Genomic DNA, 25,202 nt, shown 5'->3' with positions numbered 1-25,202 from the left:
CTCCAGTTTCTTCTCACATCCCAAAGACATGCCGATTGGTAGGTTAATTGGCCATTGTAAAATTACTATTCGTCTATAGATGAGTGGCAGAATCTCTGGGAATGTGGGAGAATAAAATAGGATCAGTGTAATTATGAGCTTGATGGTCAGCACAGACTCGGTGGGCCGAAGATCCTGTTTCCTTGCTGTATTTCTCTATGACTATATGCTTACAAGAGATGTATTGGATTGGGTATAACTTTATTTGGTTTCACACTAAAGAAGGAAAGTGTAATCAAATGGGATTCATTTATCAGCAGTATTGTTGCTGTTTAAATCATAGTGGTTTCAAAGTGTAATCCATGGAAAAACTTTCACAAGGGTCAATTAACAACTGTATTCTTTGAGGTCAGAACACCTTAACTGCACCTGGATTAAATCTGACTCACAGGTAATGTTTGACCCTTTCTTAATGCTCATTGTTAAAAGTAGCTTTGACTTGGTGCCTTATCATTCATGCAAACTTAAAGCTCAGTCATGAATGTGACACTTAATGACCAGTGGGGGCAGCGCTGTCAGATAGAAAAAGGCTTTTCAAGATACTTAACCAGCTTGGCGAAGGAAGATGTAACATAATGTGACAAGATACCGAGTCACCAGTAAATCTGCTAAAGAAGCTTAAAATCTGCACCATTAATTTGCCAGCTGACTGAAGGCATCAATGCTGTTTACTCTGGGGATGGGAAATAACACAATTCTGGAAAATAGGGATTGCTCAGAGACTGCTGGAAGCAATCCCCTCATTGCTGTTCTTAGTCTTGCACTGTTTCATTTTTTTTGGTGATTCTCACAAATATTTTGTAAAATCAATTCATGAATATTTGAGTCATGTTCCAATCACATGGCTAATATGATGCTTTACAGTGCTGGGATGGTGTAGTTTCTTTCTGCATTGATAGACATAATAAATAAGTAAAAATAAAACATTCACTGTACAAAGGTGGTAGGGTTTTAGGGATTGGTGGATTCAGTACACATCAGAGGGCAGATGCTTGCCCCACTTTGGCCCCACACCTTATTTGAATGATTCCAAAGAGTTTGGGATGAGACAATTTGCTATTCAAAAGCAACTTGCTTATTTATTGCTAACTAATTTGGTCCAACTGTGTTCGTACCTCTGGCAGGATGAAGTGTTCAGACATGCCCAAACTCTAATCCCCCTTAGCTCCTCTTCAAGCTAAGTAAATAAGTAAAAATCCACTGTTTGTTTCACAGCTTAATTTTAGCTACTGAAGGACTAGATAGATCATGCCCAGTATTTAGTGTATTCATTGTTTCATATTTCAGAACAGGATGAAGATGGGATCTCGTGAGCGTGCTCCAAAGATCAGATGCTTTTGTTTTGGTGGTTGCCTATCATCCTGAAGTGTCTGCACAAGCAATTTTGGAATCAGATAACCTTCAGGCACTGTTCCGCTGTGGAACATGTCATAAAAACATAAACACATATGAAACAAGGATAGGCCATTCAGCCCCTCATGCCTGTATTGCCATTCAATACGATGATGGCTAATATTTCATCTTTGTGCCACTTTCTGGCAGTAACCCCATAAAATATCTAAAAATCTATCAAGAGGGCTTGTGTTATAAGAAGAGATTGGAAAGGCTGGGTCTGTTTTCCCAGAGCAAAGAATGCTGAGAGGTGACGTGATAGAGGTATATATTTTTTTTATTCCAAAATAAACCTTATTCATCATAAAAAACAAACTATATACAACAATAAAACAGTGCAAACCTTTACATTCATGTTCAGATCAATCATTAGTGTTACCTTCTTATATAAAAAGCACAGCACCGATGCCACTTGTGTGGCCCCCTAGGGTGCTACCCCAATCCCGTATTTACAATACATAATAAAATGATGAGAGGCATAGATAGGGTAGGTAGCTACTGACAGGTTAGGGATGGTAGGGCGCTCTAAAACTAGAGGACACAGCTTCAAGGTGAGGAGGAGGAGATTTAAAGAAGACCTAAGGGGAAAATTTTTCACACAAGGAGTTGGTATCTGGAATGAGCTGCCAGAGGTGGTAGTGGAAACAGGAACAGTAACAACATTTAAGAGGCATCTTGAGCGGTACTTGAATGAGCAGGGCATGGAGGGGTATGGAACTAATGCACACAAATGGGATTAGTAGAGATAGCATGATGATCGGCATAGATGTGGTGGTCTGAAGAGAAGTCAAGTCAAATTGAGTTTATTGTCTCATGCACAAGTACATGTGTGCACAGGTGCACTGAAAAACTTACTTGCAGTAACATCACAGGCACATAGCATTAGAGACACAACATTCACAAGGAAAACATAAATTATACAAAATTCTATAAGAAAGAACACAATTAGAACAAAAAGAAGTCCATTGTAGTGCAAAGTGGTTAAGTGCCTGTTTGTATGCTGTACAACTCTGACTCTGTGACTCGATCTATCAACCTCCGTCTTGTGGAAAGAATTGCAAAGGTTCATTACTCACTAATTTTCTTCTCATCTTAGTCCTGATTTGCAGCCCCTTATTTTGAAAGAGTGACTCCCCTGACACTGGACACACCAGCCAGGGGAAATATCATCCCTCCATCCAACCTGACAAGCCCCAGAAGAAATTTACCTTTGCCCAGTTCTGACAAAGGGTTAGGCCATGACTCTAGGCTCAGTGGAAATCACGGGGTTGACGTGGAGGGTGCCGCAACTTTCAGGGGGGTGGTCAATGGTGGGAAGAATGCCTCACTTTTCTATTTTTCTACCAAATTGGATGGCCTCAGGTTTTTCCCACATTGTATTCCATTCGCCATGTTCTCACTAGTTCGTTGAGTCTGTTATATCCTTCTGAAGTCTCACTGCATCCTCCTCACAATCCACGCTGCCACTCATCAGTACTTCCTGTGGCACCCCATTAAGTTACAGCCATGCAACCCAAAATAATCAGGAAGGTCCAACAAAATTAAAGCTTTTGACTGCATTTTGAGCTTAGAAAACAGTTGGAATATGTTGCAATTTCTTCACCAGTGAGTCAAGGAAACAAGAATGCATTTGGGGTGCCCATATTATTTCAGGTTCCATCCTGTCAACTTAAGCAGTTGCCCAACATTTTTGTTTGCTTGTTAAAAACGTTTTCCCTTTCTCATAAAAATAAAGTCCAGTAAAAACTGATAATTAACTCCCAAAAATAATGTGATGACTTTTTATCTTTTTTCTTCTGCCACTCATTTTTATTTGATTTAATGTAATTGATGACAAAAGCTAGAGAAGAGAGTTTTTATAACCTGGAGTATACTTTCAGAATGGACAGTATAAAGCAGACTCACTAGCAGTTTTCAAGGGGAAACTTTTGATGCCTGGGCTGTGAGAAAGCAAACGGGAGTGAAACTAATTGTATTTCAAAGACCCAACAAAAGAATAGTAATTTGAATGGCCTACTTTTTTGTGATTGTATGGTTAAAATATATTTAAATTATAGCCCTCATAGTATTTACTGAAGCAGAGTGAACTTTTTTTTATTATATCACACCTGCACGTAGTTGTGTATGAAACAAATGCTATCAAGGTGTTGATTCCAGGAGACCCAATGGCCCAACAGACCAGCTCTCCCCAATCTCCATCTATACCTGGAAGCTGCTGCAAAGACATCCTCTTGGCTTCCTTGATCCCATTTATCCACCTTCTTTACTGTCTTTCTTTATCCATCCATTTATCAAATCTTGATCTTTGCTTGTATGTTGTTGCTTGTCCACATCATTTTCCAAAAGATATAATTTTCAAGAGAACAAGTTGGCTTTATTGATAGTTGATTCTTTTTGCTGTCTGTGAGATTTTGAGCAATGTTCCCTAGCTCCACATTTCACATAAATTGAACGTATTCCTCTTTCACATCCATATATATTGCTGCTGAGAAAACCATTGCTTTTATTATTGTTTCTTCAGTTGTCACACTAATATTTATTTCTCTTTTACTTTACTCTTTTCTCTTTTACCTGATATTGCTGACTTTCCTAACATTACACTTCTGATTTCACATAAACCCACACCTAATATTAATATTATAGTCTTATTACTTTTTATTTACCTGTTTCTCTGAGTTGGCCAGATTTGACAGTTTTGCATACCTGCATGAGACCATCATTAGAACTTCTTGATTTAATACTAGACTTTGACTCTATTATCTGCTGATTTTATGAAAGAATTTTTTAAAAAATGATGTCAATAATCAAGTCATTCTCAACATTGCCTTATTAAACTATTCTACCTTAGGGGCAGATGGAGCTTTATCCTGTCAACTGTGGGATTCTGGGTCTCTAACCTGCTGAGATTGTTTTGATAACATCAAAGATCTGGGGCTTGATCACATCATGCTGTGTTTTTATGTGCTACATGTTTCAGTTTCTAGAAGAAATAAAACGTGAGTGAATATCAAGGCATTATAGCATGGATTGTGAAGTCCACAGTTTTTCTGTTCAGTTTCTCTCAGTGAACAGTGGACCCTGGACATGCACAGCAGAGCCAACCCATATGGTATTTTTGTTCATGGTTAGAATAGGCTGTGCCATCTGCAGGCTATTCAAGCAGAACAAGTTTTCACAGTGTCTGCCAAACCTGCTTCTGAGCGACTTAACGGAGTCTTCCCTGAGCGGGTTTCAAGGTTGGTTCTGAGAACCTGACTCATGCAGGTTCCCTTTTACCCATGATGTTGACTGACCCCTCCACTGCCTAACTCCATCCCTGTGCTCCCCACCACAAGCTCCTGAATCTGAACTGATCCACCTGTTTCCCCAACAATCACCAAACCAGACACCCAGTTTGCCAATCCAACCATCGGACCCATTGGTCACCTGACTTGCTCGTTACATCCACTGTTCTCTCGACCCAAGTCTCCTTCACTCACAGATTTCCCAAGTTGAAGCAAGGGTCACTTTTCTTTTCAAATATTGTTTTAAAAAGTCCAAAATATTCAACAGAATTTAAGGTATAGTTAACTCACATCCAACACACACGTGGGGAAAAATAAACTCACTAAAATGTATAAGAATTTGAATCTCAAGCCAGTAGGGTTTTTTAAAATTACTTAATATTTGTAAATTCTGTTTTAGTTGAGCAATGAATATTCGCTGTATGTAGCGGGGTTCTATGACCAGCTGTGATGTGTTTGAAAAGTTGCCAGAGTTCAACAGGCTGTGTGCCACAGGCTTTCTGCAGCTGATCAGGGTGCCTAAACACATTTTTAATGCCAATTGTTCAGGTTTGCGTGTGCCTTTTCCCCGCTACACAGCTGCCACTGATCACAACAGGGATAAATTGGCCAGGCACGCACATACCACCCTGTAATAAGCAACTTGCATTGTAAACAAGAGTGAGGTTATATTATGCTGACAGTATTTGAGTCATGGTGCCTGGTGCATTGTCTGAGCCTGATGTTCTATGACTACATTGAAGTGGGGGAGGAGAGTTGAACTGGGATATTCGGCCAAAAACTTTAATTATTGAGTGCTATATATCTCAACCTAATTGAAAATGAATACGGATTTTGTTTTTGCCACCCAATCATTCAGGCTTGCCAATTCTATCATCAGTTATTGTATGTATAAAATTATGAGGGGCATAGATAGGGTGGACAAGCAATATCTTTTTCCCATGACGGAAATTCTGCACCCTTTTTTCTCCAAACTTTCCTGCATCCTCACCACAAAATTCAGCGTCAGAAGTTTGCAAAGGAACATCTAAACAAGCCTGATGCATTTTGGAAACAAGTCCTGTGGACTGATGAAGTTGAAATAGAACTTTTTGGCCGCAATGAGCAAAGGTATGTTTGGAGAAAAAAGGGTGCAGAATTTCATGAAAAGAACACCTCTCCAACTGTTAAGCACGGGGGTGGATCGATCATGCTTCGGGCTTGTGTTGCAGCCAGTGGCACGGGGAACATTTCACTGGTAGAGAGAAGAATGAATTCAATTAAATACCAGCAAATTCTGGAAGCAAACATCACACCGTCTGTAAAAAAAGCTGAGGATGAAAAGAGGACGGCTTCTACAATAGGATAAGGATCCTAAACACACCTCAAAATCCACAATGGACTACCTCAAGAGGCACAAGCTGAAGGTTTTGCCATGGCCCTCACAGTCCCACGACCTAAACCTCATTGAAAATCTGTGGATAGACCTCAAAAGAGCAGTGCATGCAAGACGGCCCAAGAATCTCACAGAACTAGAAGGCTTTTGCGAGGAAGAATGAGTGGAAATCCCCCAAACAAGAAATGAAAGACTCTTAGCTGACTACAGAAAGCGTTTACAAGCTGTGATACTTGCCAAAGAGGGTGTTACTAAGTACTGACCATGCAGGGTGCCCAAACTTTTGCTTCGGGCCCTTTTCCTTTTCTGTTATTTTGAAATTGTAAAAGATGGAAATAAAAAAGTAATTTTGCTTAAAATGTTAAAGGAATGTGTCATCTTTAACTTTATGCCTTTTGGAAATCAGGTCATCTTTTACTCGCTTAGCTATTCACTGTAACAGAGATTTTGACCAGGGGTGCCCAAACTTTTGCATGCCACTGTAGGTAGCCAGACTCAAAATGCAGTAAAACCAACATATTGCAAGAGAGTTCCATAAGTTAGTGCCAGTCTTATGAGTGCAATCCGCTTGAAATGGCCGAGCCAGTGCAAAATAATGAAAAATCGTAAGTGACAAGTTGTGGTGAATGTAAATTGAGCTTCTGCAATCTTGTGGTGATTCTAAAAAGCTGGAAGTCCGCCCAGTTCTGCAAACCTGGCCACCCCTCCAATTAAATCAATTAATTTCAAAATTGAGCAAGGGCACTAAAAGGCACCTTCTTAAATATTAAAAATGATTACTTTTACTCAGAGGAAAAACTAAGAAGCTGATTGATCTGCATGATTAAAACTAGTAAATGGTCCAATATATTTTGTTTAACGTTTTAAAGTCTCACTCCTAAATATAGAGTGACAAATAAACTATTACATTTTCTGTTATTTATGGGCAATTATACATATGAGACAAAAGAGCATAAGCAGAAACTTAAACCATAACCCTACACTAGGAATTCAGCAAGGCTGGGTGAAACTTGCACTGGGTTGCTGATCGCTTCCAGCGTAGAGGGTCTCCTCCACCTACTTTGCTCCAGTGATGCCGTATCTTTTGTGCTACCCCAAGGTGTTTTATTGCCTGTACTTTCAATTCTTGAAGTGCAATGACTTATACACCACCGTGCTTTCTGTAACATGCTTGAAAATTGGCTAATGACATGTAAACAAATGAAATAGGTTTCTTTCATTTGACAAATGAAATGAGCAATCAATTAGTCCAACCCCCTGAATATATTTTCAATCCAGAACATCTGTCCTGTATTTAAGTGTGCAGAAGAGTTTAGGTGCAGAGTGCTTAAACTTTCCTAATTATAACCAACCTGGGGAACCTTCAATGCATTCCTTCTATGGAAACTAGATCCTTTGTTCGGTAGGGAGACCAGATTTGTACACAATATTCCAAGTACAGTCTTACCAGAGTTCCACAAGAGCCTCCAAATTCATTGGAAGGATAATTGAACAATGTCAACATCTTCTCCCAGGTTTATATCCCAGCAATGAGGCCCTAATTACTCTCAATCAGCTACCTTGGGCAGGCCACGTCACTCATATGCCCAATACCACATTCCTGATATAGACACTCTATTCCAAGCTCTGTTGTGTGAGGAGCAAACAATTCAAAAATGTGCTCAAATCTTCCTAGAAGTGCAACATCCCCACTGACTCCTGGGGAACTCTGGCCCATAGAAATAGGCCTTTGGGCATACCTTAGTAGAATCACTGCCTCACAACACCAGAGACCCAGGTTCAATCCTCACCTCGGGTGTTGACTGTGTGGAGTTTGTATATTCTCCCTGTGACCACATGGATTTCTTCCAGTTGCTCTGGTTTCCTCCCACATCCCAAAAACTTGTGGGTTGGTAGGTTAATTGGCCACTGTAAATTGTTGCTAGTGTGTAGGTTAGTGGTAGAATCTTGAGGGAGTTGATGAGAATAAACAAAATGGGAGTAATGCAGGATTAGTGTAAGTGAATAGTTGATGGTTGGTGGGATGAAGGGCCTGTTTCCATGCTGTATCCCTCTATAACTCCATAATTCCATGGCCCACCATGGCCATGCTGACCATCAGTTATCCATCCACACTATCCCATTTACCAGCACTTGGTCTATAGCCTGCTGTGCTTTGGCAATCCAAGTGCTCATCTGAATACTTCTTAAATGATGTGTGAGTATCTGCCCTCTCAGATTCCATGCACTCTTTCATTGAAAAAACTCCTCCTCAGGTCCCTTCCAAAGCTGTGTCCCCTTATCCTAAACCTAAGTCCTCTAGTTATTGACATTTCTGTTATGGGAAAAAGTTTCCTACCATTTACCCTGTCCATGTACCTCATAATTTCGTACTGTCTCACTTAGGTCCCCCTTCAGTCTCTTTCACTCCAAACAAACCTCGCCTGTCTGATCTCTCCTCATAATTGAAAATGGTCTGTTCCAGGAAACGTGCTTGTGAATCTCCTCTGTACTAGCTTGTGAATCTCCAGTGCATTTATTGTGTGGTTACCAGAACCATGCACAGAACTCCAGCTGTGGCCTAACCAATATCTTATAAAGCTTGAGCATAAGCTCTCATCATACCCTGTGCCTTGGCTATTGAGAGAAAGCTATTTAGCAATCTGCCATCATGGGTGGCTGGATTTGGCATGTGCAGCTTGCTTCATGTATTTGATGGGATGAGTTTACCTGGCACAGACTGCTTCACATAGGAATTAACAATTTAAAAAAAGCGCTGGTAACTCTTTGAAAACTGAATATGTTATTTACGATAATAAACTTCTCCATTAAAATGCTGCTTTCTTGCTCCTTTAGGTGCAGCTGGTGCTGATCCTTAATGTTGCCAGATACTATGCCTGTAGCTCACCATCCTGCAGCACTTGTCCTCTTCCAGCTCCTCATCCTTATAGTAGATTGTGGGCTCAGCAAAAATGTCAACTTTCATAACGTGAGGCCGCCAATGTCTCGTAAGTAAATCTAACGATCACACATAGACAACTGTTCCTGTTGTTATTCTCTGTATGTTGTAAATTACTGCTCGTCATCTCTTACTGCATTACAATGTGCACTTGTGTCAAGTGGCTGAGGTTCATTAGCAGCATGTACTCTTGTTGGAATTAACATGTTCACAAAGCATTACTTTTTACTGATATGAAGCAGGAGTGCAGGAAACCATGAAACCACTATTAATCTTTTGATATCAATTACAATGGAATACCATTTATCTTGACCAGGATTTATTAAGTAGTTGGGTGGAGTTTCCAATTTGGATCCAGATCAAAACATTTCTCTGAATTTCTACTCAAACTTACCCTGCCCAAAGTCTACCATGAACTGAGGCAATTGCTTTAGAAAAATTCCTTGCTCTCTTTAAGATTGGTATTTTAATAAAGTTTCATCAGTGTAGCTGTAAGTGGGATTATTGTAGAAATGAGGCACCTTTAATCACTGTCAATCCCCCTAATGTTAAAGTACTGAAGATGACTTCTAAAAATATTATAAATTTATGTTCAACCTAATTGGGCCATTCGGTTCCCTAGTGAATCTAAGCAGAAAATATCAAAACATACCTTTTAGTGTCCTTGCACCCAAAAGTACTAGGAAAATATTTGAAACCTACACAGCACCCAAAAATTAGCAGGAACTCCCAATGGCAATTAATTGGCCCTGGGGTCATGACCATATTGAAAGGGTGGGGCCTGTTTCTTGCACAGTTTCCTAGAAATTGAATTTCTCCCTCTTCTGTGTGCTAAACATGTGATACGCATAGGCTAACAGCCAGTCTGATCTCATGACAAGGTCATGAAATTGAGCAATGGAGCACACCAGTTCATGCACTGAAACACTGTGGCTCCTGTCAGGAGCTGTATGTAAAGGTTACCACACTGGCCATTGGGAAGTGCGTCAGTGCCTAAGAACCTTGCACATGGCAGCCACAGTTCAGTGATAGAAAAGAGTTATATAGCATTGGAAACAGGCCCTTTGACCCAACTCATCCAGAGACTGTCATGGAGAAGAGGGACAATGCGAGGTGGGTGGTACACTCCAGTGCATGTGGGTATCCTGCACTTGATCATTTGGACTGAGCAATTCCAAGCTCTATGTTACCATCTGGTGTGAGCTGATAGGAAGTCAGAGATCACAGGACGCATCTCACAATAGATTCAGTTAAAAGAGATTGTGATCAGTGAAGGGAGGTCTAGTGAATTAATTTCCATAATGCTGCCCATTGAACACCAAGACTGGCAGATTCTGTCTGTAAAACATTGATGTGACAGTGCTGTCTCGTTTCTGATCCCCATGTGTTCCTAATTTCTCCATGAGGTAACAGTGTAAGTTTTAGGTAGCTCCCAGAAACTCCTATTTCTGCAGGCAGTGGTAGAAACTTGCACTGCACCAACCTGGGATGTCATGAGGTGTACAACTGCCAAACATGGATGAAATCAAGCAGAAAATGCAGATCAATGTATTCAAGAACTCTGCGAGGAAGGAACATGTGAATTCTGTGTAATCTTGGGTGCAATAACGCCATGATATTGGTGAATGTTTTTTGATAATGTCCTCAATGAATGTTCACTTTCTATTCTCTGCACCTCATTCACTATGATAATCTTTGCTTAACAGTGAAACTCATGCCTTAACCTGCTGAACGCGACAGAAGAGGTGACTACATGTTCAAAAATCAAAAAAAAAACTGCAGATGCTGGAAATCTAAAATGAAAATACAAAACTCTCAGCAGGGACAGGGGACATCTATGAAAAGGGAATCTGAGCTACTGTTTTAGGTTGAACACCACCTGAACTGGGAAACAGAGTTGTCAATCGTAAATTTAAATCAAAAAACTGCTGATGCTGTAAATTCAGAAATTTCTTTCCCAGTTCTGACGAAACGGTTTGGACTTGAAACATTAACTGTTTCTCTTTCCACAGATGCTGTCTGACCCGCTGAGTATCTTCTGTTTTTTTTATTTTATGATACTACATGATCAGCTGCTGCAAGGACATTCCTAGAGTCAATTCATTTTTGCCTATCAAAACTGGACACTGCCAGAAAGAGATGGACTCCTGCTGGAAATGTCACTGTCCATAGCTTTAGTGTTGGTTCAGGCCTTTGTTCTAGATTCAGGCTTCAATTATACCACAGCTATGACAATGCAAAAGAAACTACCTCAACCCAGTTCTGAAGGAAGTTGTGATGTGAATGCACAGCACTTCCCATTTAACTTGCGACTGTAGTGTTAAGAATGTATTTTTTCAAATAAACTTAGTGCTAGGAAACATTGGTACGTGCTATTCAATCTATACTTATATCACCGTAATATAAAAATTTATTGATCATCTCAGTGAAAAGGAGAATTGGATAAGCACGAGGGAACAACATTTATAGGGCTTTGGGGAAAGAGTGGGGGATTGGGATTGAATAGACAGCAGTACAGGCAGCCGATGTGGACTCCTTCCATGCTGCAACAAATCTATGATTCTCTCATGCAGTGCCCTAGCTACCTCGTCAGTTCGATGGAATGATTAGCTGGTCCTCATTTCCTGAGCCTTTTCTCTCTATTTACAGCAACTCCATTTCCAAACAGCTTCAAGTGCTTCACTTGCGACAATGCTTTGGACAATTATGAGTGTAACAGATGGGCTGAAGATAAATGGTGCCCTCAGTGTGAGTACCCTATAGCCAAAGGGATGTAGTTGCTCAATTCAACAGGCTTTTTATGTGAAATTTACAGCTTATGGTGTGAAGGCTTCTTTGTAAACAGACCTTTTCAATAGGGTTGACTGTTTTACTCTTGTTTTACTTTGAACAATTGAAAAAGCTGTAAAAGGTCAGTCAGTATGTCTGGGTGCTTTAATTTTACATAGTATTTGGGATATAAATCAAAGAATAAAGTATGGTTCTGTCCTTTACCCCTTTATTTCTCTCAGTGTTTAAAGACTTGCATTGAACCATCTGTGACAAATGTTACCACAATATTTGTTTGGGCCATTCAAAAATAATTATCTCTATGTTTCTCTAATTATAAAGTGTGATTGTTTATTTTTACCATTGGCTTCTTTTGCAGTTTTAACCCTGTGTTAGGAGGACGGGTTAGGCAGGTTAAACAACTTACCTCATTGCTTCAACTCTCATTTTCTTCTTAGGCAATCCTTGGAATTGAGGATAACTTGGTTCCACTATGATTTTGTGGGTTCTGAGGTGATTAATGAGGCTAAAGTGGGAACCACAGGTTCTTCCACAGATGGGGCAGGAGGTAGCTGATGGGATGGGTGAGTGGGTAATTTTTAAGATGGTACATTTCTTCCATAGGACTTACATAGGGCTTCTGTGTGCTCCCAAGGTTCTCAATATCATCCGAATGCTCCTTCTCCACTTTGAGCAGTCTGATCCAGGTTTGCTGGCTGTCAGAGATTCCCAGGAATCGGTGAAAATGTTGCAATTCTTCAAGGGAACTTGAATTGTTTTATGTGCCCAACCAGTGATCTTGTCCCACTACAGAGCTCTCTGTAGTAGCATGTATAGCATGTTATTGTTATACAACAATAAGAACAATTTACATAGTACTATCAATGTAAAAGATCATCCCAGTCATTCACAGGAACATAATTAAATAAAACTTGACACCGAGTCACACAAGTTGCTCATTGGCACTGGAGCAAAACAAAACTGCAGGTGTTGGACATCCAGAATGCAAACAGAGAATGCTAGAAGCACTCAGTAGGTAATGTAGCATAAGTGAGGAAAGAAACAGAGTCAAGTACAGAGGCAGGTACAATAACAACATTTAAAAGACATTTGGATAAATATATGGATAGGAGGGATTTAGGGGGATATGGGCCAAACATGGGCAAACGCGACTAGCCTAGTGGATGTGTTGGGCCGAAGGGCCTGTTTCCATGCCATATTATTCTATGACTCTAATATTTTGGGTCAAGGACCCTTTGTCAGACTCTATTTCTCTCCCCACTGAAGCCGCTTGACCTGCTGAGTATTTCAAGCATGAGCTATTAAGACAAATGGCCAATTTCTTGGTCAAAGGGATAGGTTTGAGGAGCATCGTAAGGGAAGAAAGAGAAGTACAGAAGCAGAAAGGTTCAGAAAGGGAATCTCAAAGCTTTGCACTGGCAACTGAAGTCGCAGCCTCTAATAGTGGAGTGATTAAATAGGAACTGATCAAAAGACCTAAATTAAAGGAAAGCAGATGATCTCAGAGGCTAGTAAGGCTGGAGGGGTGGCAAAGATATTGATGCGTAAAGCCAAGAATTGGATGCTTTGATAGCTGCTTAGTTGTTAGAACGGAGAAGGGAACCAGTGCATATTGGACAATACTTTAATCTACTTTATTTAGTTTTCCTTGATGGTGAAACTAAAAATTATTTAAATGTTTGGTGCATTTAATAATTAGTATATTTAAGTAATTATTTTTGGCAAAGTAATTAAAAGTTGCAGCCAAAGATTTCTGTTCACTCTAAATTAGAAATTAACATCGGAAATTCTGATTTCAGAATTGTGGTGTTAAAATTCACACAGAAATCATCCTCTCAGAAACCTTAACCAATGCATTTTTCATGTCTCCGCAAGATTAAATGTGTCTGATTAACCATAAAAAAATCATGTTAAAATTAGCACGGGGACTGTCTGATGGGTAATGGGCATGGTTCTCCAGTTGGGTCCAGTGGTGGGGGTTGAGCAGAACCAGGCACAACCTGCTTCCACCAGGATTTTGCTTTGTTTCATGTCGCATGCCCTAAGCTCCAAGTCAGGGGAGCTAACGTGAGCGAAGACCTGAGACAGAGTTACATTACCTGAGACAAAGTTACGCCAGAGGACAGACCATTCAATGTATATGGAATCTAGAGTCAAACAGCATGGACACAGGCCCTTTAGCCCACTGAGTCCATGCTGACCACCAAGCATCCATTTACAGTAATCCAACACTAATCCCATGTTATTCTCCCCATTCTCCCTTCAACTTCTCCCAGATTCTACTACTCACTACAAACTAAGGGCTATTTACAAAGGCCAATTAACCTACAAACCCACATATCTTTGGGATATGGAAGGAAACTGAAGCACCCAGAGAAAACCTACACAGTTACAGAGAGGACGTGCAAACTCCGCACAGACAGCGTCGGTGGTCAGGATCAAACTCAGGCCTCAGGTGCTGTGAGACAGCAGCTCCTCTAACGGCGCCACTGTTGTTTCAGTTTTTTTTAAAATCCTGACTCCGAGTGGAATTAATAGTTTTTAGAATTATTTTTCTTTGCCCTTGGTGAATAGCTGTGGACATTAGAGTCAGATCAAGGTAGATGCTAGTGAAGTTTCCTTCATGATAGACATTAAGATTTCTAGATATTAAGGGGATCGAAGGCTATGGGATCAATGCAGGACACTGAGGTAAAAGATGAGTCATAATCATTGAATGCTGGAGAAGGCATGAGGGGCCAAATAGCCTACTTCTGCTATTTTTTAGTATCCCAGAGCACAGAAAGAGACCATTCAACCCAAAGTGACTGCGCTGGGACTTAATGCATAATCAAACTCCTGATGTGATAGCAGCCCACAGTATGGCATTCCTTTCTTGAAACACATCTGGTTGAAACTATTTCTCATGTTCTTTAATATTGGTGGGCCTCCCAAGACATGCAATTAGCTTCATCTCTGCAGTGCATACTGGTAATGCTAAACCCGTAAAAAAACCATTCCAAATTGCCTACCCAGAAACAGCTGTAAAAGCAAAATCCATACAATCTTTATAGAAAAGGTGCATAAATATTCAGAAGAAAAGATGTTCTTGGGTGCAATTTTATACCAAGCCTTTAAAAGCAAATGTTATAATAAGAAACTTACCACAAAGTAGATAGCACCCCACCCAAAGGTCTCATTTTCACTACAGAACCCAAGCTACTGTTGGTAATATAGCAGTAAGGGTCTAATGCTGTCACATCATGTTCCTCGCTTGGAACTTATCATTATATTTTAAAGTGCTTCCATTAAAATTGTCAAGAGACAGGGAGTTTGTTTTCATAAAATAAAGACTTTATGAAGAAAAATGCAGAAAATGTCACGACCAAAGAATGAAGGTATGTGACTTGGTGACATTGTAACAGCCTTAGTCAGGTGTTAAGGTATAATTGTCATTCCACTTGTGTTTTAGGCTCCCCTTTATTTGGCTAAAAGGACCAAATTTAAAAATTGTGAGCAACTAAATGCCTTCTTTTATGGACAGGATAATATTTATATAGAGAGAAGGAATTCCAGGGGGAAAAAAAATGGACAACCTGTTTTTATGGGTTTCAGAGTGATTTGCAAAGAAGTCTTACAACATTGTTGTGTTTTTATGGCACAGACACAGAGTATTGCCTTACGGTGCACAGATTTACAAGTCACGGCAGGAGTGAATCAGTTTCAAAGAGATGTGTTTCAAAGGAGGAATGCCATTCTGTGGGATGCCATCATTTCAGGAAATTTGGTTATATGGTAAGTCGTGGGATAGCCACTTTGGGTTGAATGGCCTCTTTCTGTGCTATGGGATATAATGACATATGTAACCAATAGCGCCATGCATTAACTGAGGAAAGATCTGCATTTATATAGCACCTTTCACACCTTCTTGTAACATGCTATACTGGTTTAGAGCCAGTAAAATATTTTTGAATTGTAGTCACAGCTGTAATGTAGCCAACAAGGTGGCTAATACATATATAGCAATTTCCAAAGACAGCAGTCTAATAATGAATAATAATCCGTCCAGAAATGCCATCGGCAATAAGTATTGGATTGCTCCCCAGCCCTTCTTTGAGTATTGCCATGGGATTATCTTGAACCCATGAGAGAGCAGATGAGCCTTGATTTTAATGTCTCATCTAACAACGAAACGTTCCCTCAGCACTACACTGGACTGTCATCTTAGATTTTTGTGCTCAAGTCAATATAAGGAATAGGCCTGCCAGTGTTCCTTGTTATGTAACGAATCAATACAACCAGAAATAAATTTCACCAACATCTGGAAAGAAAAAGCAATATGTTTAAAATGGTGCAAAATGGTATTGATGTCCTGGTAGAGTGTCACACTGTTAAATGGACACTTATGCATGGGATGTGTTCCTAATCCCATCCCTTTCAAACATACTTAACTGTAACAAATCCTAGCTGTAATTTAATACATTTGATGCTCTGGGGCCTAATGAAGATCCCTTTCATGTGGCCAGAGTGATATTTTTCTCCATATCCTAATTTTAGTCTGAAATTTAGAACAACTATGAAGCAGGGTCACTTTTTTGCTCACATGTACTCTATCATAAATATTAGAGAGGAAAATTTGTCCCCAAAGAATTGGAAGTAAAGGATGATGTTATGTTCTCTCTTTATCTAAGAACATTGATGCTTGAAAACAGAATGATGCTTATTTAGGTACACAGTAAAATTCTTTCTTCTTTGCCCTTGATACAAGCTCAAGTTCAATTTTATTGTTATCATTGGCAAATCTCTCATATGCACCACTATAGCCGTATCTGTGATTATGATTGCCAAATAAGACTTATTTTTTATTATTTTCCTACAGTGGTCACTGATGTACTTCAGTTTAGACTCTACAGTTAATGGCTTTCTTCACATCCTCCTTTTGACTTTAGTTGCCCTGTGCAAGATTTAAGGAATAAAGAATTTGCTCTTGTCTCTTGTAACTGCTTTTATAATGTGGTGGGCCACATTATCAATGGGTTGTTCAGCTTTCTCCTTGCACTTTCCCCTCCCTTTAACCCGGACTTGAGCACAGCCTGAAAGATGAGACAGCCAAAAATTCAGTCATTGTCTACACCTGGTGACAACCCTTTTTACAAAACATTCTCCAACTTATTAACTTGCCTTTTCTAATCAGATATTGCCAGAAATATGCACAAACTCTTTGACCAGTTTTAAATAGATGCAATTAAAATGAGATCAATTGGATTCTGTGCATTTTCTCAGTAGAGCCTAATTGTGTTGGCATGTATGTGTTGTGCTTTGGCGGTTTGCAGGAGAGTTAAAAGAGTCAGCAGAGGTAAGGGCAATATGCGCACAAGTAACGTGCTGGCGATAGTGAGGTAGGAACATGTGGTTTGGGCTGAATGGTCTCCTGTGCTATGGGATTCTGAAAAATAGAAGCAGAAGTAGGCTATTTCCCCTCATTGTCTTCTCCACTATTCAATAAGATTGTGGCTAATCTTTTACCTCAGCATCATTTTCCTGTACTGATCCCATATGCACTGGAGAGGAGTGTGACTTCAATGGGAATACTTAATCAGGATGTACTTTGTTTTTGTTTCAGGAGTGCATTTCCTGTTGTGAAGGGATGATCTGCAACATTGAAGTGCCAACGAACCACACAAATGCAGTATTTATGGTTAAACAGCAGCACAGGTTGCCCTCATCTGCCAGCATTAGGATGCAGAACATAATCTGGATCACAGCACCTCTTCCAGTTCTTCTGCTGGTATGATGCCACGGAAAGTCAGGTCTAACTCAGTTCTTTAAATACATTAGCCACATTGTCTGCTGCCAGCTGCAGAAAGAAAGTGCTATCTTCAAAATATTCTTAGGCATTTGCACCTGGGTGCTGATGGGATGCGACGTCATCTTGTATGCTTAACATCATTCAAAGACTGGATGGCACTGATCTAATGGGAGAAACTGCTGTCCTGACGGACCCTGACTCCTAATCGCCAAATGAGGAAGGACAGAGGATATTCAATGGAAGTGATAAATACAGATTCCTTTTTGTTGCATTAAATCTCTTTTTTTCACAAGATCACAAGACAAGGGAGCAGAAGTAGGCCATTCGGCCCATCGAGTCTGCTCCAAAGAAGAGAAAGGGAAAAAGAAAAGAGAAATGAAAAATGGGGGAATGTTCATGAGCAAAAAAAAACTATTCCTTTCTAGCCCCAATTTCTGGCCTTATTCCCATATCCCTTGATACCTTGACTAATTAGATAACTATCTATCTCCCCCTTAAACGCCTCCAATGATCGGGCCTCCACTGCTGTACGTGGCAAAGAATTCCATAAATTCACTACCCTCTGACTAAAGAAATTTCTCCTCAACTCTGTTTTAAACCTGTACCCTCTAATTCTAAGATTTTGCCCTCTGGTCCTGGACTCACCCACCAAGGGAAACAGCTTGGTCGCATCTATTCTGTCCAGTTCTTTCAACATTCTAAATGTTTCTATGAGGTCCCCTCTCATTCTTCTGTACTCCAGTGAGTACAGTCCAAGAGCCGACAAACGCTCATCATATTGTAAACCCTTTCATTCCGGGAATCATCTTCGTAAATCTCCTCTGAACCCTCTCCAACATTAGCACATCCTTCCGAAGACATGGGGCCCAAAACTGCACACAGTATTCCAAATGAGGCCTCACTAGTCACTCATAGAGCCTCATCAACACCTCCCTACTTTTATACACTTTACCTCTCGAAATGAATGCCAACATAGCATTCGCTTTCCTTACTGCCGATCCGACCTGGTGGTTAACCTTTAGGGTATCCTGCACGAGTACCCCCAAGTCCCTTTGTACTTCTGTACTTTGAATTTTCTCCCCTTCTAGATAATAATCTGCCTGTTTGTTTCTGTTTCCAAAGTGTACAACTGCATATTTCTCAACATTGAATCTCATCTGCTATTTCCTTGCCCATTCTGAACTATCTAGGTGTCTCTGCAACCTTCCTGTCTCCTCAATGCTCCCTACTCCTCCACCTATCTTGGTGTCGTCTGCAAACTTAGCCACAAAACCATTTACTCCATCATCCAAATCTTTAATGTACAAAGTAAAAAGAAGTGGCCCCAACATCGACCCTTGTGGAACACTACTAGTAACCGGTAGCCAACTAGAACAGGATCTTTTTATTCCCACCCTTTGCTTTCTGCCTACCAGCCAATGCTCCACCCATTCCAATATCCTACCTGTAATTCCATGACCTCTCATCTTATTAATCAGCCTCTTGTTCGGGACCTTGTTGAAGGCCTTTTGAAAGTCTAAATACACAACATCTACAGCTTCTCCCTTATCCACCCTACCTGAGATTTCCTCAAAAAACTCCAATAGGTTGGTCAGGCAGGATCTTCCCTTCACGAAACCCTGCTCGCTTGGACCTATCTTGCCTTGCACCTCTAGATATTCCATAACCTCATCCTTGAGGATTGATTCTAATAACTTTCCCACCACCGATGTCAGACTAATAGGTCTGTAATTTCCTTTATGCTGCCTCCCACCTTTCTTATACAGTGGAACTACATTTGCGACCCTCCAGTCCTCCGGAACCATGCCGGAGTCTATCGATTCCTGGAAAATTATCACCAGTACCTCTGCAATCTCTAAAGCCACCTCCTTCAGAACCCAGGGATGCACCTCATCCGGTCCAGGAGACTTATCTGTCTTTAGTCCATTTAGCTTTCCTAGCACCTTCTCTCTAATAATCTTAACTGAACTCAGTTCCATTCCTTGAGACCCCTGACTATCCGGTATATTGCTGATGTCCTCCACAGTGAAGACTGATGCAAAATACTCATTTAGTTCCTCTGTCATCTCTTTATCATCTATTATAATCTCTCCTGCACCGTTATCGATTGGTCCTATATCAACCCGTGTCTCTCTTTTACTCCTCATATATTTAAAAAAACTCTTAGTATCCTTTCGAATGTTATCTGCCAACTTCCTTTCATAATTCATCTTTTCTTTCCTAATGACCTTCTTAGTTTCTTTCTGCAGGTTTTTAAAAGTTTCCCAGTCTTCTGTTTTCCCACTAATTCTTGCTTCCTTGTATGCCCTCCCTTTTGCTCTTATTTTAGCCTTCATCTCTCTCGTTATCCACATTTGTGCCTTTTTTCCATTCAAAACCTTTTTTCTTGGAATATATCTATCCTGCATTTTCCTTATTTCTTGTAGAAATTCCATCCATTTCTGATCTGCCGTCCCTCCAACTAGCTTACTCTTCCAATCAATTTGGGCCAGCTCCTCTCTCATGCCACTGTGATTTCCTTTGTTCCACTGAAATATCGATACACCAGTCATCAGCTTCTCCTTCTCAAATTTGAAATTGAACTCAATCATATTGTGATCACTATTTGCTAATGGTTCCTTTACCTTTAGTTCCCTAATCACCTCCGGATTGTTACACAGCACCCAATCCAAAACAGCCGATCCCCTGGTGGGCTCATCAACAAGTTGCTCCAAAAAGCCGTCCCGTAGATATTCTACAAACTCACTCTCCTGAGATCTACTGCCTTGCTGGGTTTCCCAATCCACCTTCATGTTAAAATCCCCCATAATTATCTTAACGTTGTCACTCTGACACGCTTTTTCTATTTCTAACTGCAACTTATAGTCCACATCCTGACTGCTATTAGGGGGCCTATATATAACTGTTACTATTGTCCTTTTACCCTTGCTATTTCTTAGCTCCACCCATAAGGATTCCACTTCTTCTGACCCAATGTCCTTCCTTCCTATTGATTTTATATCATTACTAACCATCAAGGCCACACCACCCCCTCTGCCTACCCGCCTATCCTTCCTATACACAACCCCTGGACATTTAGTTCCCAATCACATCCATCATAAAGCCATGACTTGGTGATTGCCACAATGTCGTATTTATTAATCTGTAGTTGTGCCACTAGGTTCCTAATGCTACGTGCATTCAAATATAGTACATTTAGTCCAGTATCTGCTATTGATTTTGATGTACTTCTAATGTTCAGCAAATTATCCTGACTTTTCACCTGCCTGTCCTTCTTACCATCCTCACTGCACACTATCTTGGACTTGTTTCTATAAACCTCCTCCTCTACCCTAACATCTTGTATCCTAACATCCTGGTTTCCATCCCCCTGCCAGATTAGTTTAAACCCTCCCCAACAGCTAAATTAAATATTCCCGCCAGGATATTGGACCCCTTGGAGTTTAGGTGTAACCCATCCTTAGTGAATAGGTCATACCTCCCCCAAAAAAGGTCCCAATTACCTTGCTTCCTTTGTTGAAAATGGTGCTTTGTTTGCATGGTAAACATTATGGTGACATTGCTTTCTGACACCCAGTTATAATTTGTGCATGCACCTTGGTGATGCATGTCTGCAAACTATTTGGTCACAGATCATCGGAGCAATTATTTTCTGGTATTTGTACATGCATTTCCAGTTCTATTATTCAATTTTGTTCAATTTGCTCAGAACTGATCACAATATATTTCGATAGCAAGAATTTGTTGGATAGTAGTAAATTTCTTTTGGCGATACAAAAGACTCAAAAGCAATAACCTTTATAACCAGTTAACTGAGACTAATAATTTTCTTGACAATATGTTATAATTGAAGGAAGATTGGGGATGTAGCTAAACAATGTAAGAACCATGGCTGGAGTTGACCAAAGGCTTCAATTATAATTCCAGCAATTATACTTAAAAGTTAAGTTTGTATCTGATGATAGATACATAGGAAGAATATTGGTTTTAAATTGGTAAATTGGTTAAAATCGGTTTATTATTATTGTCATATGTCACAGGTACAGTGAAAAACTTTGTTTTGCATGCCATGGATACAGATCATTTCATCACATCAGTACATCGAGGTAGTACAAGGGAAAAGCAAGAACAGAATGCAGAATAAAGTGTAACATTTACAGAGAAAGTGCAATGTAGGCAGACAATAAGGTGTGAGGCCATGACAAGGTAGATTGTCCATCTTATCGTACAAGAGATCTGCTCTGTAGTCTTATAACAGTTAGATGGAAGTTGTCCTTAAGCCTGGTGGTATGTGCTTTCAGGCTTTTGTATCTTCTGCCCAGTGGGAGGGGGGAGAAAAGAGAATGTCCGGGGTGAGAGGTGTCTTTGATTATGTTGGCTGCTTTACTGAGGCAGTGAGAAATGTAGACAGAGTCCATGGAGGGGAAGCTGGTTTAAAGCACATTCAGTAGCATTTTACACATTAAATTGTATTTGGACTGGGTGATGTAATCACTTAGACAAGTTATGCACCCATTGTTTCCATGAAGGTATACCATGCAAACTGATAACCCATAAAAATATTGGTTCAAGAGCTTGAGGATACAATATTGAGCTCCAGTCCTGCTTTATGTGCTGCTATGAGATCTTTGACATCTACGAGATCACATTAGTGTCACTTCTATCAGTATACATGACCTTTCTCAGAAGCAGCAATTAAAATAATCTCTTCAATTGTGGTCTTCAGTCCAAAGATAAGGGTAACAACATTGTATGATAGAAGGAAAATACTCTTGTCTGTGCCAATTAAAGCATGGAGATTTTCCCTTTGGGTCACGGATGATCCCATCCTAGTGGGAGATATTGTTGAACAAGATTATCGTGACACAGACAACAGACACTGGGATGAGAAGCCTGCCAGGAACAAAAGCTTTATCCTGGATTTACAACTGTCATTGCCTGTGGAGCCCTAAGTTCAAGATGTATGGGAGGGCTAAGGCAAACAAAAACTAAGTTATTTTTCCATGCATTGGGTGAGACCTTCACTTTCAGAGCGCTGTGAGGAAATTTATATTACTACTGACCATGCTTGAATTAGTGGTTGTATTTTATGTGCATTTCTCTAGCTTTCTAAGATATTAGAAGTATAGTGTGCGACTCTCCCACAACTGATGAATTCTTAAATGGTCGCCTAATATTAGAATGTGTGCTGACTGGAAAACTATACCAGTGACCTGAGAAACTCAAAGGCTGACAAATAGATTATGGAATAGATAACATATCAAAAAAATCAAGCAAATGAAAAACCAGATCATCTCTTTAAGGCAGGAGAATAAATGATTAAAAAGTAACAACCTGCAATCTGAAATAAAATCAGAAAATTATGAGAATATTCAGCTGGTCAGGCAGAATCTGCAGCGATTGACTGCTTCTGTGTGTCAGGATGATGACATTTCATCAGAACTTCATCTGATGGTGCTTGACCTGCTGAATATTCCCAGCATTTTCTGTTTTTATTTAAGCAAATAGGTTAAGCAGGGTTTGAATTTTAAAGACTTTTTATTCTGGTGATTTGTTTCACATTATTCAATTCAATTTGTTTTTCAATTAACTCTGAACCCCAACAGCATTGTAAAATTCTATTTGAATTTGTGGCCCTCGAGAAATGCACATCTACACTTTCCAGGATCATACATTATGATTTATGTAATATAACTGAGATCCTTATTACATGGTGTATTCCCGCACTTTGAGCAGGACAAGTGGAAATTTGATGAAACATGGAAAATGTATGCATATTTGTGTTGCATGTTTGTGTATTATCTATACACATCTGTGCATTTTGATGAATATATGTGCCAATATGAAAATTCTATAACGTTTTAAAAGTGAAAGAGTTATTTGCTGTATATTGAAAAATCCTCTCAATGATGAAAAATTTAATTGATATTGGAGTTAGATTATTTGCTGATTGTTTCAATGTTTTATTCTACCCTAAAATACATTTTGAGTTTTGCAAGATGCTCCTAATCTGCCATTTTTCCTCACTAAAGAAGAACTTGAATTTTATGGATCTCATCCTCTCATTGGATAACGTTAGTTTAGCTTTGAAATCAATAAACTGCAGATGCTGGAAATCTGAAACAAATGCTGAAAATTCTGCAAACACTCAGCACGTCAAGTGGCATCTTTGGAAAGAAAAACAGAGTTAACATTTCAGATTGAAGGTCCTTCATAAGAGACTTTGTCTTCTTAACAGGCAACAGTTTTACGTTGACAACAGGACAAGGTATGATTTAATCCTACTGTTTTTATAAAACTGAGTAGGAATCAATTTCAATGAGTACAATAATTCACTTCCCCAGGAATGAACTCGAGCAATGATTTGGTTGGTAGGGGAAGAATATTGTTGGTAAATTATATTTAAAAAGATGCAGGCAATTAAAGGAGAGTATCTCACAGAGGACAAAAACTTCAAAGGTTTGCCAAGAATTAAGAGAAGCAATGACCTTTGTTATTTTGTCATGTCAGGCCTATTTGAAGGGAAAATGATTCAGAGCTGGACATGAGATAGAAGGGCAGAGGAATGAAGATCTAGCTCAACACTTTGGCAAATAACCCTCTAAAACACTATCACGTAGTTCATTACTGTAGCATACTTGCAAGAAGGTACAACCAGGTATAAGAGAATAGCTTATTACATAGGATAGATGGTGCAGAACCAGGGTATTGAACTCAACCAGTCCAGTTCTGCATTTATACTCCACTCAAGTCTCCTCCTGTCCTTTCTCATGAAATCTATAAGCATAAACCTATTATCCACTCCCTCATATACTTGTCCAGTCTTCCCTTGCATCCATACATACTGTTCCGTTCAACTGCTCCCTGTAGTTCCACATCCTATCTGCTCTTTGGATAAAGAATTTTCTTCTGATTTCCCAATCAGATTTCTTGGTTGCTATCTTCTACTGATGGCTTCTAATTATCCTCTTTTCACAAGTGGAGACATTTTCCCTGCATCTATTCCATCAAAATCTATCAGAAACAGTTCTGTAGTGTCATCTTTTCTCATGAGTTCAATATGTACTTAGCACAACTTCCCTACTTTTCATTACATCCCTCTAGAAATAAACCTGAGTGCTTGGATTGCTGTTTTTAATGATGTGGCCAACCTTTAGTAATTGGTAACAAAAATAGAAAATACTGGAAATACTCAGCAGGTCAAGCTGCATGTGTGCAAAGAGAAACAGAGTCAACACTTCCATTGGTTTTAGTAATTGGTGTTTTTATACTCTTAGATCCCTTTCTTTGTTCCTCTATCTAAGCCGGACTTCCACCTTCCAAGTAATGCGTCCTCACTGTTCCATCTGCAAAAGTGAACTGTGTCGCATTTATGTGTTTAACTTCATATGCCAATTATTTGCCCATCCTCCAGAAGTCGTCCTGTAAGTTATACAGATGTTGTATACAGGTGCTGCTTGACCTGCTGAATTTTCAGCTCTTTTTATTTCAGATTTCCAACATCTGCAGTTTTTTAATTGTCATTTTCCCTCCCATATTTTGTTGTGATCCTCCTGAGCACTGACTACCTCCCCCAAATTTGGTATTTCCTGCAAA

At 39.8% G+C, this 25,202-nt stretch overlaps 1 protein-coding gene across 1 annotated transcript in view; it reads left to right on the top strand.

Annotated features, from left to right (window-relative positions):
* Positions 1-17,603, top strand: part of lypd6b (LY6/PLAUR domain containing 6B) — a 137,069-nt gene extending 119,466 nt beyond the window's left edge. The window contains exons 4-7 of the mRNA XM_052026849.1: positions 8,926-9,077; positions 11,678-11,776; positions 15,462-15,592; positions 17,421-17,603. Coding sequence (XP_051882809.1) covers positions 8,948-9,077; positions 11,678-11,776; positions 15,462-15,592; positions 17,421-17,591 — 531 coding nt within the window. The 5' untranslated portion in view covers positions 8,926-8,947 and the 3' untranslated portion in view covers positions 17,592-17,603. The remainder of the gene's footprint in view (positions 1-8,925; positions 9,078-11,677; positions 11,777-15,461; positions 15,593-17,420) is intronic.
* The last annotated feature ends 7,599 nt before the right edge of the window (positions 17,604-25,202 follow it).

The sequence above is a fragment of the Pristis pectinata genome, chromosome 1, assembly GCF_009764475.1.
Source record: "Pristis pectinata isolate sPriPec2 chromosome 1, sPriPec2.1.pri, whole genome shotgun sequence".
Lineage (NCBI taxonomy): Eukaryota > Metazoa > Chordata > Chondrichthyes > Rhinopristiformes > Pristidae > Pristis > Pristis pectinata.
This window is presented reverse-complemented; position numbering and strand designations above follow the sequence as displayed.